The sequence below is a fragment of the Malaya genurostris genome, chromosome 2, assembly GCF_030247185.1.
Source record: "Malaya genurostris strain Urasoe2022 chromosome 2, Malgen_1.1, whole genome shotgun sequence".
Lineage (NCBI taxonomy): Eukaryota > Metazoa > Arthropoda > Insecta > Diptera > Culicidae > Malaya > Malaya genurostris.
In genome coordinates, this window is record NC_080571.1 from 45,763,309 (window position 1) to 45,781,314 (window position 18,006).

Genomic DNA, 18,006 nt, shown 5'->3' on the forward strand with positions numbered 1-18,006 from the left:
TATCCGATTCTGATTTCCGATTCTGGAATTACAGAGTGATGAGTTTTTAAAATTCAAGCCGATATAGAAGATGACAATTCTAAAAAGCTTCGAAGTTGGACTGAAAACTATTGCAATTTCGTCATATTAATTATATTAATATATATATTTTCAAAAGACTGGTTTATATTCCTAATGAATTTATCTTTCGAATGGTGATCAAATTTTTGAAATCGGTCCAGAAACTGCTGAGATCAGCCCCATTGGTAGTCAGCGTAACTTTTTACACCCTTGGTATGCATATTAGTGTTAATAACATTATACCCATTTTCTCAAAAATCTCTCAACATGCTCCTCAAAATTGAGTGCTCCTGAATAATATTTATTTATTCTGTATTTCAATCAAATATTATGACAATACTCACGAATGATACTGTGCCTGGAGAAAATTGAACTCTTCCTTTATCCGTTCGAGCGTCTCAGCAATTGTGAACTGTCGCCCCTGCGGGGGTGGACCCTGTAAAAGCAAAAGGGAGAAGGAAAAAAAACACAAATTAGCATCGTCCCAACAAAGCGTCAATCAATCAAGCATGCGGCGGGGTGCAGACCGCCTGGGTTGCACTTCACGGATAAGAGCCCTATCCTATGATCATATTTACTGCTACTACTACTAATGCCAGTGTAATTACAACATTGAAAACACTCCCTCACTCGACACCATTCCTGCGATTGATATAGCTTTTCAATTGCGAATTATAATTTATCGAACTAATTATCATAATCTTTATTGCTGCCGCAAACACAATCCCCCGCTCTACGCTGTGCACCTTTCCCCTCCCCTCCCCACCATCATAAATCAAACGCAAAGGATGGCATCGATTTCAGGAATCGGATAATCATCACAGCATTAATGTGTCACGTTTGGTTACACGCACAAACACCACCACTGCCCCTCTCTCACTCTTTCATCCTTTCCTTTTGCCTCTTACTCTCACGCTCGCTTTTCCAAAACGGATCGCATCACCCACAAAACCCGTAGTGAAATATTTATAGACTCCAATTAAATACAATTATGGAACGGGACAGAACCTTCAAATTGGCAGTCATATTAACTGTTTGTATGTTGAACGCTGGAATCCTGCAAAACTCGTCGGGCTGCAAACAGTACTAGGTTGTAAAATTAATCACTTTTCACTGCCACCCCCCCAACACTGTTACTTTCTACTCTTCCTCTCCTGCTCTCTCTCTCTCTCGCGCGCGCACGTACTCAGTTTGCTCTTCTAGCAGAATCAGGAAGCGGCAATTGTTTTCACTAGTTGACACGTTCGAATCACTGAACTGAACACACCAGGACACCCCGATCAGGGCACCGGGGGGACCGAAATAATTAAACTGATTAATTCATTCGATGGAAAATGTGCTTTATTTTATTATCGTAATATCGATGTTTTATTCATGCACTCCGGCCGCGCTTCTCGTCTTCTCTTCGCTACTTGCTGGCTGGTTGGTTGGTCGCTTCGTTGGCACTGGGAAGCAATGGAAGCCGGGGACACAAGGACACTCACACAGGAATGTAAACACACCAACACGCCGTGAACTGTGACGGGTAACTGTTTTTAATGTGATTATTTAATATGTTAAATAAATGATTGAATTATGTTTTGTCGGATTTCCCCGAAGCTGTGCTGCGGGTTCGCTAGGGTCTAAAATGGTACTCCGCTAGGGTGGAGCGCAAAAAAAAACTCTCACTATCGGTGTTTGTTGATCACCACTCTGAACTGTGCTCGTCCGGTTTATTGAGGTATTTTGTTTGGTTCGCAAGAACTGGACACAGTTATGAACTCTCTTTTCACTCTCGGTTTATATTATTTTGACTATATTTTTTTTTTGTTTGGTTGTTGATTTCTCCGCTGCCTTTCCCCGGATCACTCGCCCCACCACCACTGAACGAACGAGGATGCTCTGTATCTCTGGCAGTTGGCCAATTCAATTACAGACGATATTAATCCAATTTGCGAAACGATTTTTCTGGCAAATCTTTTGCCTCCATAATCCACACCAGAGCGATCACACCAACCTTTTCCTGCCGCTATGATATATGGCCTAGCGCTTTGTACACGTTTGCCCTACTGGAGAAAAAAAAGGATGACCTTTTTTTTCTTCTTCTCTTTTTGACTGGAGCGTTATCCTTGTTTTCGTCGCTCACACTATTCTTCGCAGAATTGACTTCGCCACGAACACACTGACAAGCACGCGCGAACGACGATGACGACGACGCTGACAAATCAGCGCTCAGCCTGACGGCATTCACAATTAGCCACGGAAAACTTTTCCGCTAAAACCAGCCAGTGTTGTTATTGCAGGACGCACCACACCGCATGGCACCGATCCGAACGGCCGGGACAAAAGCAGAGAACAAGAACAGATCCTTCCAGCACGAGCGTTGGTACACCAATGACGTACGGCAACCCATCGTTCGTCGTAGAGGCACATGCAGCAAGGATAACTAACTCTCCCGTCTCTCGCGCCGTCCTTGTCGTGGTTGTTGTTGCCGTCGTCGTCGTCAACTGTGTGCTCAAGCGCGCGCTCTCCGCATCTTTTGAATGTGTGTGTGTGTGAGTGAAGGTTAGTGTTTTGTGTTTGGCATACACAGCTGCGAGCCGAGTTGCCAGGCTCAAAATTGAAGGTAGTCTTCGTTTAAAGGGATAATGTTTTCCTCACAATTTTGATGATTTTAGTTCTGTTTGTTGTCTAATCAAATGAAACATAAAATTACTCTAAAACAGAAAGTATATAGAAGTGCTACAATGCACAGTTGAAAAAAGTACGGGTGTGTAATGTCAGAGATATAACTGGACGTCGAGAATACGAATAAAACTGACACGATTTCTTTACACTTTCGAATTCGAATTGATACTTGATCGATTGTGTGAATTGCGAAACTTTCCCCCTTTTCACTACTAAAATTTTCAATGGTTTTTGACGTCGATTATCTCATTTCGGATTTACATATTTCATTGAAAGAAACTATCAAGATGCATTTCTGCCTTTTAGAAGGACCAAATTGTGAAATTCTCTACCATATTTAGCACAGTTCGGAACATTTTTCTCGAACGATATTCGCACAGCGAAAAGTGCACGAAGCAAATCAAATTAATTTGAATTTTCACTGAAATTTTACCTTCGATTTGCAAGAAGTAATCTTAATAGTTCTTTAGATAACATTTAGAGCCATTAGCCGGCTGATTTTATATAATGTTGTTCAAAATATTATCATAAATTCCTGATCATATTTTTGATGAAATAGTGAAAGAATTATGTTGCTGCCATTAATACAAGTCGAGATATTCACGATTAAGTGCTGCCCATTCTTCCATATTGCTAATTTTGAAAAGGCACCCCATAGTAAAGTAAGTCGTATTCACGACAAAAAGGATAAAAACACGACTTTACTCAATAATTTACATAGAAATCTATGTAAACATGTTCAAAGTTGGTTTTTCTTATGCAAAAATGACCGTAGAATCGATAGATGATAAATTCAATAACCGCAAAATTCACTATCATGAATAAATTGTAGAAAAATAAATAAATTGTAGAAAAACAGCTTAAACTGTAGTGCCATTCACAGTGAATCGTTGAAGTTTTTACGTAATATGGATTAATCATATCGTAATCGTATATCGAATTTCAACTGAATATTATGACAAGATGAAAATTGGGTAAAACGGAACAATGCAAACGATTCGTAAGACCTTTTTACAAACTTAAATACAATCCAGAACAAACTTGGGAACTTGGCGTAAAATGAATATGAGAGCGTATCGTGCGGTCCTTCTAAATACGTAGAGTCGAGTTTACTAACCATTTTATACCAAAAAAAAAATGCCTTGCGGTCAGCTGTATCATGCTTCCAAGAACGTCTTCGCTTTTGGCATTAAAAATTCCTTACTCTTCACTATACGAGGCCGGGGGTCAATTAAAAGTTCCAAAAAATGCCGCGTAACCTTTTTACCTTTTTTTATAAATATAAAAATTAGGTATAGAATTCGCTCAAAGTTTAGAAAAATTTTCCGAGGTCCGGAGGGCCGAATGTCATATACCAATCGATTCAGCTCGACGAACTGCGCAAATGTCCGTGTGTCTGGCTGGACCGATTTTGATCAAACTAGTCGCAAATGAAAGGTCTCCCCATCACCCTGAACGCTATTGAATGGTTTTGAAATCGGATGTTTACTTTTTGAGTTACACGAAGTTTTATGTCAAAATGGTCGTCAAATGGTGCAATAACTAAGTCCTCACAAGTTCCCATCTCATGCCTCCCCGAGCGTCTATGGTGACATTTGGTCAATAGAACGGCGTCGACTGTGTGCTATCGCCTTCAGCGTTAGTAGCAAAATGAGAGGGTGCGAAATGGATTGTAGTTTGAAGCCCATCCTAAAGTGCTATATCATAGTATATTGCAACATGTTGTTTGTTGCATTATTTGTTATATATTGAATTGAATTATATTACATTGTATTATATATTGTTGTTGTTGTTATTATTATTATTATTATTATTATTATTATTATTAATATTAAAAAAGAAATATTATATTTCCTGCAAAACTGCGACGAAAGAAGAGCATAACTTAGACTGCGAAAGCAACGGTTATAGATTGTATCATAGCAAATTATTTCATATATTATCTTATTATATTATATGTTGTTATGTTGTATGGTATTATACTGCATTGCATTATATCATATTATATTGTATTATATTATATTATATTATATTATATTATAAGTATAAATATTGTGTTATATTGTATTATGTTATGTTATATTGTGCTAAATTATATTATATTATGCTGTGTTATATCATCTTATATTATATTATATTATTTTTTATTATGTTATATCACAGAGAGCATATATCCAACAGACATTCATACGTGCAAAGTCGTGTGTAACAGTGATTTTTAATGGATTTTCACTTGTATGCTTTACACAGCTTTTTAAAAAAGTTTGTACTAGCTTGGATGTGATATATTATATTGTATTTTATTATACTATATTTTTTATATTATTTTATATTATATTATATTATATTATACTATATTATATTATATTATATTATATTATATTATATTATATTATATTATATTATATTATATTATATTATATTATATTATATTATATTATATTGTATTATGCTCAAGTATATCGACAACGGGGAGGGGCAGGGAGTGCATCAGGGTATCTTACAAGTGAATGACTGGATGATGGAGTGGATTGCCAACCTGAGTCACACGGGGGAAGCTTTGTGTATCTCCCTGAAGGTCTGAAATGAGTAAGACGCACCCTTCTAACAAACAAACCATCAGGCGGGTTTAAGCTGGTACTGCGAATTTCTTTATTATATGGCCGGATGTTCTTGCTGGAAGGCGCCGGGTCCTCAAAACCTATTTTGGCCTTCTTAACAGCAATTATATGAAAGCTATCTGATAATCAAATTCGGATCTACTGTAAGTCTACCCGCATACATTGGTAATGCCTTGAACTGATGGTGGCTTCACACATACATACATACACGAAGTTTTATGTCAAAGCTCAATCGTTTTCTCAAAAAAAGCCAAATCGAATTTCAGAAACATAAGTTCAAATTAAAATAAATCCAATTCTATCCAATTCTGACTTCCGATTCTGGAATTGTAGGATGATGAATTTTTAAAATTCAAAGCGATATAGAAGATGATAATCCCGAAAAGCTTCAAAGTTCGACTCAAAAATCGGTTCCGGTTATGCTGGTTCCTGAATACCGGCTCTGGAAGTACTTTAAATTACCCTAAACTGTAGTGGAAATAACTTCGACATATCATGGAATGTTTAATCAATTGTTACACTTTTAGATTCGTATTCGATCCGATTTGCAGTTTCGACATTACAGAGTAATGAGTGATTGAAATCTCAAATTGCCACTTAAAACGACGGACATTAGAATAATGTCATGAAAACTGAAACACCGAAGAATATTCATGCAAAAAACACATGCGGATTGATAAAAAAAGGTATCATCTCACTGCTAGGTGGATTAAGCACGTTTTTCGTCATAATTTTGAACGTTAATAACTTAGTCATTTGCTGATGGATTGATATAATTTAACAACCAAACGATTCGAAAACTTTTAACCTAAACATGTCTGGCAACGTCGTTTCAGTATTTCAATAGCATACTATTGAAAAAATGGTTAGAATTGACCTATGTTTTCATCCACCAATCCCAGCTGATCAAATTGACGTCATTTTCTTGTTCGGCATAGGAGGCTTTGCGTCATGCATAAAAACACCGCATCATTTTGCGTAATTCGAAGAGGAATCTATAAATATATGTTGCAAATCATTTCTTGATTTCAGTTGATGCTTGACTGCGAATGAAACAAGTAGCTCGTCCAGTGAGGTGATGACTAGATTGTATATGCGTTCGCTCGTTGGATTGTCGCTTTTGCTAACTCTTAACTGTACGAGGCTGGGTGCCAATTTAAAAAAAATGAAAAAAAACCGCGTAACCTTTTTCTATCATAATTTTGAACGCTTAGAACTCAGTCATTTTTTGATGAATTTATATAATTTAACTACCAAACGATTCGAAAACATTTAAACTTATGCGGTAACGTGATTTACGTATTTCAATTGCTACCATTTTGCCGTTTAGGATTTTGTAGTCCTGAAAAGAACCTTTCGGTTTCGGCAGATTGCGTTTGTATGCTAGGAATTAGAGCCGCAGTTTAAGACAGTTTTCTAAATAAGTTCTTTAATTTGCTTTTGGGGTCTTGAAAAAGACCGTTAGTGGCTTTGGAGTTCTAGTAAGAACTATTTCGTTACGGATGATTGATGATGAATTCTCATTTATATGAGACATCATTCTCAACAAGATAATTTTTTCAAATAGTTTACTGATAGAAGAAAGTAAGCTAATTGGTCGATAACTCGATGTTTCTGCTGGGTTTTTATCAGGTTTGAGAATAGGAATTTCTTTAGCGTTTTTACATCTATTTGGGTCTCAAGAAGTTTTCCTAGTTAGTTCCTGGACTTTTTGGACGATGTGAAAGCAACCTTCTCTACGGCAGTATCGAACCGCACAGAGTGCAAGTCGATTCGACACTGAATTTTGTTTTCTGTGAGTAATTTTCTCAAATGCGAACGCACTAATTGAAGAGCAGAAATCATATGGAAACCGTGAACTTATGTATACGAAACCGCCATATCAATTAGAGGAATGGTTTAAAAACCAGGGAGAATTAAACATTATTCGTGGTTGAGTTGTAGATGTTCAAAACCTAACCGCTGTCTATATGGTTTTACTTCTATATTTTGAATTTGTACCCCGGTATAGAAAACAAAGACGCAATCCTACGTCAAAAGATTATGAGTGATTTCATTTATGTGAAGATAAAGAATGGAAAGGTGAGACGTGACAAGGTTGATTTTAGCAAGCAGAAATCTTTTACTAACGTAACTTTCGCAAGAGGAGTTGATCTTAAGCATCTCATCAATGCCAATCACTCGAGTCTCTGGTATGCCGGAAAGTACCGATAAAGGTATTTTACCACTTACTATCCGAACTGACAAAAGAATAGTTATCAGAAGTTGTTACTTTTTGTTATATATCTTCACATCCTTGCTCTACCTTGAGTACTAGCATTTTATAATTCTGATTTTATTCATTATTCTCAGTTACAATAAAACTATTTTTATTGGTATAAATGATACTAATATTACTATTATTCTTCGTTATAAATTTCAGGTGGGTAATTACCCACCTTTGGAGTTTTCGGGTGGGTAGTACTACCCACCGTACCCACCTCTTTCACCGGCCCTGTTGACGGTTCAATGCATAGGCCACTGGTCTTATAAGTACGCTCGAGTCCCGACCTGAAAGGATTCTAGTGTCAGTCGTAGGATCATAGTACTAGCCATGCAATGATTCTGATGCTGAGAATCGGCTGCGAAGTCTGTTGAATCAGAAAGGCCAAATTTAGGTAATCGAGCTTCGAATTCAAGCGCAATTAACTTATAAAATTATTACGCATATGCTAGCTCTACCAAAAAAATCGTTTGGCAACACTTTCCGCGTATTCTTGCGCAAATAACCTATATCTGCTCTAGTCCTTCCTCTCTCTCTCTCTCTCACACAAACGAACACACACTTCCTTATGCGATAACTCACATTATCAAACATTTTCTCACGAGCAAAAAACGGCAAATCTGCTGCTACTGCTGTTGCTGCTGCCCATGAATGAAAGTTGTTGAAATGTATACCCCCCTCGATGCAATGCGCTTTCACCCGCACACCCGCAGCCAACAGCGGCAGGCAGTAAGGCCGTTCGAGCGGTGTGTATGTGTGTCACAGGAAAGGACGAATTAGTGTGGTCTGAGGTTGCGCCGACTGACGGATGTGACTATGCTAGCAAGCCCCTTGACGGGAAAACGGGAGACGTTGGAGTTGGAGAGGGGAAGGTATGAGTGAACGCGTATCGTAGCTCTGGTGATCCCGGTGGGAGCGCGGAAAGCGAGGGAGGAACGCGTGTATCGTTCTAACTGCTGATTGCTGTACAAACATGGCACAGAACGATGCTCGATGGCGATGGTACGCCGGCGGGGATGGAAGAAGAGGAGGAGGAAGACGGCGAGGGTGGGTGTGTGAGTGTGTACACAAAAACACCCCGTGCGGGAAGGGTGGTGCTACTCCTCGAGAGCTGTACCGAGGCCGGAGTCAAACCCCGATGCATAATAGAGAAGAACGAGTCGAGCTGCGAGCCGGGCGGATGCGATCTGAGCGCAATCATCATCGCAATCCGCTTCGCTGCTGCCATCATTGAAACCGGGGATAGATGGATGGATGGATGGCTTGATAGAAGCAGCAGCAGCAGCAACAATAGGAGCATCACTCATCAGTGGATGAAGAGAGCACACGATAGACAAACAGCGAACGGAAGAGAGCAGAAAAAAAACAAGTACAGAGGTGGCATGGTGTTATGTCGGGATTAGGAAGTTCGTTGTTGGCTGGCTGCTGGTTGGAAGGATGGATGGATGGAAGTGGAGTGGAAGGATACCAGATAGCAGAGTCCTTCTGAAGAGGCAACCACTTTTTGTGTGTACTCACACTTTCGCTTTATTCCGGCCTTACAGCTCTGCCTGCTGCCTATCGGGACCGGATCGAATTGCTGGTTCGAAAATTAACGGGATGTTTATTTAAATGACAAAAAAAAATGGAGGCCAGAAAATAGCCTTGATAATGATAATGACAACAAATTGGCCCAAAGAAAACAAAACACACACACTCGAGTTCACAAATTTGCTGATTAATGTTTGAAACACAAGTCAAATCAGCTCTGGCTTCCGATTTCATGCATTTCATGCCAGGAACGACATTCGCATCAATTCCCTCCTTCCGCCGACGAATCCTAAATCCTGACTCGCATGACTAAATCATGAAAATTGATCTTTTTTTTTTTATCACAAATCTGTCTTTCCACATCTGCCAGTGTGGGATTTGTGTGAATATGTATCTGCCAGTTTCCGAGCTTCCGAGCCGATACTTCAACGATACTTTCCCAGAGCAGCAGCAGCATCGAGGTGACACCAAGCATTTCGCAGCGCAGCGACGAGCAGAATACTGATGATGGAGATGATTCCGAGTTACTGGCGCTACTGCTGCTACCGTAGAATGAATAAACGGTGATGGATGTGTTTCGGCTTACCCCTCCGGTTCGTCACCGCCGTTCCGCCCTGGTCAGGTCGATTGCGGGACGAGAACCAGGAAAGGAAAGGGAAAGAACTCGCATCGCCTCGCTACTGAATTGTGATAGATATACATCATCAGCATCGTCATCACCAACAACATCAGTATCCTTGGGCTTTTTTGCGTTCAGCTTTTTTTTGTGTTCGTTTGCTCTTCTGCTTGATGTTTGTGGGGTGGTGGGGGATTTTTTTCCCAATGGCCGTGCTAGCGCCCAAGGGATGATGTACTTTTTCCAATCCTTGATACCGGTCCCGTGTCCGTGCTCTACCGAGGAAAAAAGGATTACTCTCCAGAGGCAACAAACACAGAAATGCAAAGGATGAGAATCAATTCTCACATTACACAAACGGTTAATGTAAAATAGATAAACACTTTATAAATTTGTTTTTTTTATAGTCTCTCTTCTTCATCTTTTGCTCCTTGATAATTTGAATCCACCGTGTCCGTAACGAAGCAGATCCCAACCGGCATTCACCCACCCACCCAATTGCAATTTTCAGCACCCACTCTCCATGGAGCCTGTCGCTCTCTCTTTCTCTCTTTGGTTGGCAAGGGTTTCCCATTTCCCAGTCTAAGCCGTGCTTTTTTTTTTGCTACACACGGCCATGGTAATCCTCCCACGGTTGGAGCTTTCGGTGTTAATTTTGTGTTTTTGTGATACATAAATAAAGAACGGAGGGCTGGCCGCGCCGCGTGGGGCGAACAAAGGATTCCGCAATAGTTGGTTCTGCGTTCCTACTATAGCTTTCAAGAGGTGCCATAAAAAAGTGAGAAGCATCGTTGACTGCGGCGTATGGGAGGAGGGATTTTTTTTTGTTCATTTCACTTCCTTCCTTCTCTCCACTGTAGATTGTTGGTTGCGGCAGTACAACTTTCATCTGGGTGGCACTTTTACTGCTGCTGAACCTGAACCTTTTCCGGGCGGCAGGGAAGGGGGAGGTTGTTTGATGCTTTGTCCTGGGTGCCACCGGTAAGCGGGGACGAGAGTTTATGCACACTTATAACATAGTATGTTCTTGGTGAAGAGAGCGGCTCAGTGAAAAATTATTGAGTGCAAAGAGGGAGGTACATAAAAACGAAAATAATAAGGTGAAATTTGTGAAATATTGCCGATTTCTGTCACCTCGTTGAGACACCAATGACGGCGCCAATTGCTCTATCAATCATGAATTGTAAATAAATGAGAAATATATTAAAACTGGAAAGATAGATAATACACTGCAATTCCATTCGATTTTGATTTAAATAACACAAAAACATCTTACTACATTCATAAGCAAATGCTTCTAGGACCATCTGAGTAAGTTCTAACACTACGGAAATACTCAAGAGATAATCCGAGGTCTACTTGAAATATTGTCCATGGAGACAACATTGTGCCACAGCAAGAACGACAACGGCTAATGTCTAGTTTTTGTTTGCTGTTCATATTTTCAGAGCTACACATTGCTTACTTGTCTATTTCTAGCTGTTCTAGGTATGTTCTCAGTAGTCCAAGAACTTCAGTGAAAACAGATCTTAAGATCTTTACGAGTAATCAGTAGCTTATGAATAATTTTGCAATGCGGTCCATAGTCGTGGAGCTACATAGTGCTTACAGAATCTATTTTGATCTGATTTAGGAACATTTTCAGTCATCCAAGGACTGCAGTGAATCGCGAGTATGGAGCGTAAAGGATAAGTTTTCTAATGCAGTTTGTTATTAGATCTTACGGTCTGAACTGCAGGTAGCTTTTGGATGGCGTAGTTTATTCACAAAAGGACTATTGAAAAACATGAACCGTGTACAAGGATCTCGATAGTTCACTTGGTTACGATGGTGGATTTTAAGGCCTATACTCCAAGTAGTTTTTGGATGAGTAAGCCCTACCTCATAACTCATCACATTTGATCCAATTAATTGAATGTCGAGTATCATCCCTTTCTTTGGCAGACCTCAAAGCCTATATTCCAAGAAGGTTTTGGATGGACAAAAACTTTCACAGACATTACCACAGTATGTCAATTTGCTGAATATAGTACTTCGAGAACAGACCGGACTCAAAAGTTATGCAAAAGTCACGCATTCATATACTGATTTCTTTTTTTCATTTCATAAAATTCAATTCACTGAAATAAATTATATCGGAAATCGGAAATCGCGTTATTTCAAATAAAAATTCGCATAAAATAAATTCGTGTGAATTAAGTTCGCGTAAATTGAGGTTTTAGTAAATAGAGGAAATGTAGCGGTGGTTCAGAGTATTAGAAACCGGTTTCGTTAGTCAGTTGACATATGATCGAGACCCACCGAAAAAAATCTTAAGTGTCCGTAGAACCAAAGCTCCAGCCCTGAAATTATCCTGTACACATACGAATCGACTGTGAAGTCTACAGAAAAGAAGTTCAAGTCGCATATCGGAAAGTGGTATCCTAACTTTGCTTTGCTTCCACAGTGGTTCGAAATAGCAAGTAACATTTATTAACATACACATTTATCAAACCCATTCATCATTCGCTCGGTAAAGATTTTCGATATATATGTTGTACTCTTGGAGTCATGTTTTCACATGAATAAGGTCTTACTTTTGTATGGTGTGCCTTTCCCAAAATTTACCACGTGAGAGAGTGATAAGTTTTTGATTGCAAATATCTCGAATTGTAGCAAGGATAAAACCATCATTCTTTCTCCTCGCCATCGGAAACATAGTCAGCAATTTTTGATTGAATTTCCAGCATAAATAAATAATAAATTAAATTATAAACAACTCATATTCAGATCCGTTTTCATCAGAGGAAAACGCGTTCAATAATATGCAATGGCGATTGTGACTTATTGGCTAATCTGCCTTGAGCACCGTTTCGCATTAAAAAAGACTTATTTCTCAGCAACAAAAGCTTTGCATTCAAAGTAAATGAACTATAAGTTGTTTTTACCTTTTTACCTTTTTTTATATATATAAAAAATAGGTATAGAATTCGCTCAAACTTTCGAAAAATTTTCCGAGGCCCGGAGGGCCGAATGTCATAGACCAATCGATTCAGCTCGACAAACTGAGCAAATGTCTGTGTGTGTGTATGTGTGTGTGTCTGTATGTGTGTTGTCAACTAAGAGGTCGAGATCTCAGAGATGGCTGGACCGATTTTGATCAAACTAGTCGCAAATGAATCCCCGTCACCCAAAACGCTATTGAAACGGTTTTGAGATCGGATGTTTACTTTTTGAGTTATTCGAAGTTTTATGTCAAAATTTTCAGTTTTTTGACAGTATCTGTCACAATTGACCTTGAAAACAGAATATGTTTCCAGACTTAGATTCCGCACGATAATACCTATTCAACACGCCATAGATTGTTAAAATCCGTCCATTTTTAACGGAGATATCGAAATTTTTGTGTAAACGACTTTTCCCCCTATTCCAGCAGTAGGAGTTTTGAGCGCTGTATGACAAAGCAATGCTTGGGAGCAACGGAAAACACGATTTTTTATTCTGTTACATACAATTGTTTCTAAGTACCAAAAAGACTGTGTACAGCATCCTTTTTCATGACAATTTGCCTCGGACCGATTTTAGCACGGCTCGTTTTTGGCAACATAATCGTTCGAATATGACATATATAAACCAGATGATGGCAGATTTTTTTTTAATTATATTGTTTTAAACTACTTACAGCAATAAATGCTGGAAGAACATAACATCCATATACCATTCGAATCAGTTCGTCGAGATCAGCAAATGCGTGTGTGACAAATAATTTCACTCAATTTTCTCTGAAAATTTCTTTTCTACAAATTCAGATTCATACGAAAATTCGTATGCTCCCAAACAAAGTTCCTGAATTATGTTTGGTTCCGACCTCTGGTTCCGGAACTACAGGATGATATATGAAACGAAATCAGAATTGTGTAACTCATTCTACTCGTAGATGGCTGAACCGATCTAAGATTCAAATGAATTCTAAGAATCATCTAAGATTCAAATGAAAAGTTTCAAGATTCTTTAAAACATCTTGCTCTTCAGTCAGATCCAACTTCCGGTTTCGGGGATACAGGGTGATTGGTATAAAAATGTCTATTCCACATAAATTAATCAGGTTTATCGGGTTAGCAGATTTGGATAGTCGATAAAAAAAATTAACTTTTTTCAGTTTTAGTGGTATTCAGTTGTCGATTCAGAAGGCACCTAAAAATTTAATTCGTGCTATGATTTCTCAAAGATGTCTTCACTGATTTTCAAATATTTTGAAACAAATGTAAACTATACAGCTATTCAGGTGAATTTATCTGACTTCGGCCATACCGATTTTAGAATTCCGGTTCCAGTATAAAATCGTTTCTCAAAGCTCAATCGTTTTCTCAAAAAAGCCAAATCAAATTTCAGAAACAAAAATTCAAATTGAATTAAACTTATATACAAAATTAATTAGTTTTATACATACATACAAAAATTAATGAGTTTTATCCAATTAAGCTTCAAAGTTGTACTCAAAACTGTAATTTATTCGTCATATGGCCATACGAATCGGTTTGGGTTATGCTGGTTCCTGAATACCGGCTCTGGAAGTACCTTAAATTACCGTAAACTCTAAAGTGGAACTTACATATCATGGCATGTTTAATCGATTATCACACTTCTAGATTTAAATTCGATTGTATTTGCAGTTTCGACATTACAGAGTAATGAGTGATTACAATCTCAAATTGTCGCTTAAAACGACGGTCATTAAAATAATGTAATGAAAACTTAAACACCGAAGAATATTCATGCAAAAAACACATGCGGATTGATAAAAAAAGGTATCATCTCACTGCTAGGTAGATTAATCACGTTTTAATTATTATTTTCGCATAAACATATGCAATTTTCAGAGAATGAAAGAACGATTCAGAATACATAGTTCTTTCGGTAGAACTATCCAATACTCTTTAAAATGAACGGTTCTGTCAATCTCTAATTTACACTGAACAAATGCTAATTATTTTCAGCGATATAAGGCTCATAAAATAATAATAATCTATAAACTATAAACTCACTCGAATTTGGATAATAATAAAAAGTAAAATTTAATAAGTGAAATCAAAAAAATTAAAATTTAAATATAAAAGCGAAGCGAAGAAAAAAAATAAAATGAAAAAATAGAGTAAAAATGAAAAAGTCAAAGTTGAGTAAATAGTAAAAAGCAAACAGTAAAAAATAAACAATACGAGGTAAAAAATAAAAAGAAAGAAGTAAAAGTAAAAACGTAAGAAGCTAAAAGTTAAGAGTAGCAATTAAAAACTAAAAAGTAGCTATTGAAAAGTAAAGAGTAAAAAGTGGGTGGTTACTGTCAGAGACATAACTGAATGACATGAATACGAATAAAATTAACACGTTTCTTAACACTTCCGAATACCCAAAATCGTTCTCATAAGTTGAGTACGAATTACAATAATTTCAATGGAAGAAATCATCAGTACTTTAGTACTTTAATAATTAATGTTACATGACAGTTAATTGCGCAGGTTAGAATGAGTCAAACGTCAATTTATACGTGAAAATGCAATGATGCTCGTTGAATTTAGAGACACAAACAAGCGTTATTTGCAATGAACAAACGGTAATCATTTTCATCAATACAAGGCAACAGAAACTTCGTGTTGAAGGCAAATCCACTCGAAATCAATAATTTCAAAAAATTAAAAAGTAAAAAGCATGAAGTAGAGAAAATAGTGAATAATAAGATGCAAAAAGTAAACAGTGAGAGATAAAAAGGTAAAAGAACGAAAAAACAGTAAAACGTAAAATAAAGATAAAAGATAAAAGAGCAAAGAAGCAATTAAAATTTAGAGTAGCAAGTATAAATACAATACAAAGTAAAGAGTAAAACATGTAAAAAAATAAATAGTAATAAGCAATGAATAAAATGCCAAACGTGAAAAGTAATAAGTAGAGGAAATGTATCAATAGTCATGTAATTAGTTCCGTCAGCATATTATTTCGCTTATTACTCGGACTAGAATCAACGGAATGCGTTGTAATAGGTCGATGTCAATTATCTTTGGTCCGGAGGAGCAATATTGTAGGAAAAATATAGAGAAGAATTTACAATACTTCTGTTAAAAAGTAAAAAATGAAAAAAAGTAGAATGTAAAAAGTAAAAAGTAAAAAGTAAAAAGTAAAAAGTAAAAAGTAAAAAGTAAAAAGTAAAAAGTAAAAAGTAAAAAGTAAAAAGTAAAAAGTAAAAAGTAAAAAGTAAAAAGTAAAAAGTAAAAAGTAAAAAGTAAAAAGTAAAAAGTAAAAAGTAAAAAGTAAAAAGTAAAAAGTAAAAAGTAAAAAGTAAAAAGTAAAAAGTAAAAAGTAAAAAGTAAAAAGTAAAAAGTAAAAAGTAAAAAGTAAAAAGTAAAAAGTAAAAAGTAAAACGTAAAAAGTAAAAAGTAAAAAGTAAAAAGTAAAAAGTAAAAAGTAAAAAGTAAAAAGTAAAAAGTAAAAAGTAAAAAGTAAAAAGTAAAAAGTAAAAAGTAAAAAGTAAAAAGTAAAAAGTAAAAAGTAAAAAGTAAAAAGTAAAAAGTAAAAAGTAAAAAGTAAAAAGTAAAAAGTAAAAAGTAAAAAGTAAAAAGTAAAAAGTAAAAAGTAAAAAGTAAAAAGTAAAAAGTAAAAAGTAAAAAGTAAAAAGTAAAAAGTAAAAAGTAAAAAGTAAAAAGTAAAAAGTAAAAAGTAAAAAGTAAAAAGTAAAAAGTAAAAAGTAAAAAGTAAAAAGTAAAAAGTAAAAAGTAAAAAGTAAAAAGTAAAAAGTAAAAAGTAAAAAGTAAAAAGTAAAAAGTAAAAAGTAAAAAGTAAAAAGTAAAAAGTAAAAAGTAAAAAGTAAACAGTAAAAAGTTAAAAGTTAAAAGTAAAAAGTAAAAAGTAAAAAGTGGGCAGACAGCCCTCGTACGCTCAGGCCGATCTCTCAATCGCATTTTGGACGTCGTGGAGAGCAGTCGCCGTCAACCAGCAGAGAACTGATTTTTTTTTAAATTAAATTCTAGAACTGCATTCTAAAACTGATTTGAATACCTGAATTCTGAACTTTTTCTCAGGTTTAGAATTTAATTTCAGACTTCGATTTCAGAATGTAGTTCCAGGTTACAGGTTCAGAATTGAAAACTATGACTCTAGAACTGAATCCTAGAACTGGATTCTGGAACTGGTTTCTTGACTAGATTTTAGAACTGAATTTAGTTCTTTCAGTTTCAGAGTTTTGGGTATGAAATTTACATCTAGATTTTTTTTTTGTTTCAATTATAGAGGTTTTAACATTAATGTCATTCGCCTCTTCGGGCCAGAAAAACTTTCTGACCCTATGTGCGGGGTTGGGAGTCGAACCCAGGCAGGCTGCGTGAAAGGCATCGACTTACCCATCACGCTATACCCGTTATATCTGAGCTCACCTGAATTTTGAAACTGACCTCTGAACAAACATTTAATTCCTGAATTCAGTTTCAGAAATTTAATCCTAAATTCAGTTTCAGAATTCATTTTCTTAATTTAAAACCTACAGGCTAGAACTACATTTGTAACATGGATTCAGAATTTTAGTTCTGGTGTAGGTAAAGAAGTGATACCAAAAATGATTCCACAGTTGTAAACATTAGAATGATTCCGCAATTCTGGATCTAGATTCTAGATCTGGAGTTTGGAATAAAATTCTAGATCTGAACCAGAATTTTAAAACTGACTTCAGAACCTGAATGTAATTTCTGATTCCAGTTTTTGAGTATATTATCCTTAATCAGATTAAGCATGCTGGAATTGAACTCAGGAACTTGAGTTCTAAAACAGGATTTTGGAACTGGAATCAGTGTTTTAAGTCAGGTTCGGAGTTCAAGTTCAGTGTTCAGTTCTAGAACTAAGTTTGAATCCTGAATTCTTGATCTGGATTCCGAACCTAAATTTAGCAACCGAATTCAGTTCCAGTCATACTTAAATATAGATGTTCGTTACAATTATGGAAGCAAAGCAGTATAAATTGAACAATTCAGACAAACCACCAACTAATATGAACGATTATTGATAGTCGGAGGTGTGAAACAAGCATGTTTGTTTTGTTCGTATTTACGTCCTCCAGTTATGTCTCTGACATTACCCACTCGTCTAATTTTCATTTCAAGCCTCCAGGATTCATTATAAGCGTAACTTTGACCTTTACAGTTTCAAGATACAAATGCACCTGTGAGTTTCTCTCCGTATCAAAAAACTTGAAGTGTTCCTAAATTGTTTGAGAGGAAAATTTCACGCAAAAC

At 36.5% G+C, this 18,006-nt stretch overlaps 1 protein-coding gene across 13 annotated transcripts in view; it reads right to left on the bottom strand.

Moving 5' to 3' along the window:
- The window catches only part of LOC131431510 (protein groucho), a 407,749-nt gene that overhangs the window by 217,988 nt on the left and 171,755 nt on the right, over window positions 1–18,006 (bottom strand). For 12 of the 13 annotated variants that reach the window (XM_058597272.1, XM_058597274.1, XM_058597284.1 and 9 more), the window contains one exon: window positions 405–496. In XM_058597272.1, coding sequence (XP_058453255.1) covers window positions 405–496 — 92 coding nt within the window. Of the gene's footprint in view, window positions 1–404; window positions 497–1,068; window positions 2,440–18,006 lie in introns of those variants that run through there. The other variant, XM_058597279.1, reaches the window with a different exon arrangement.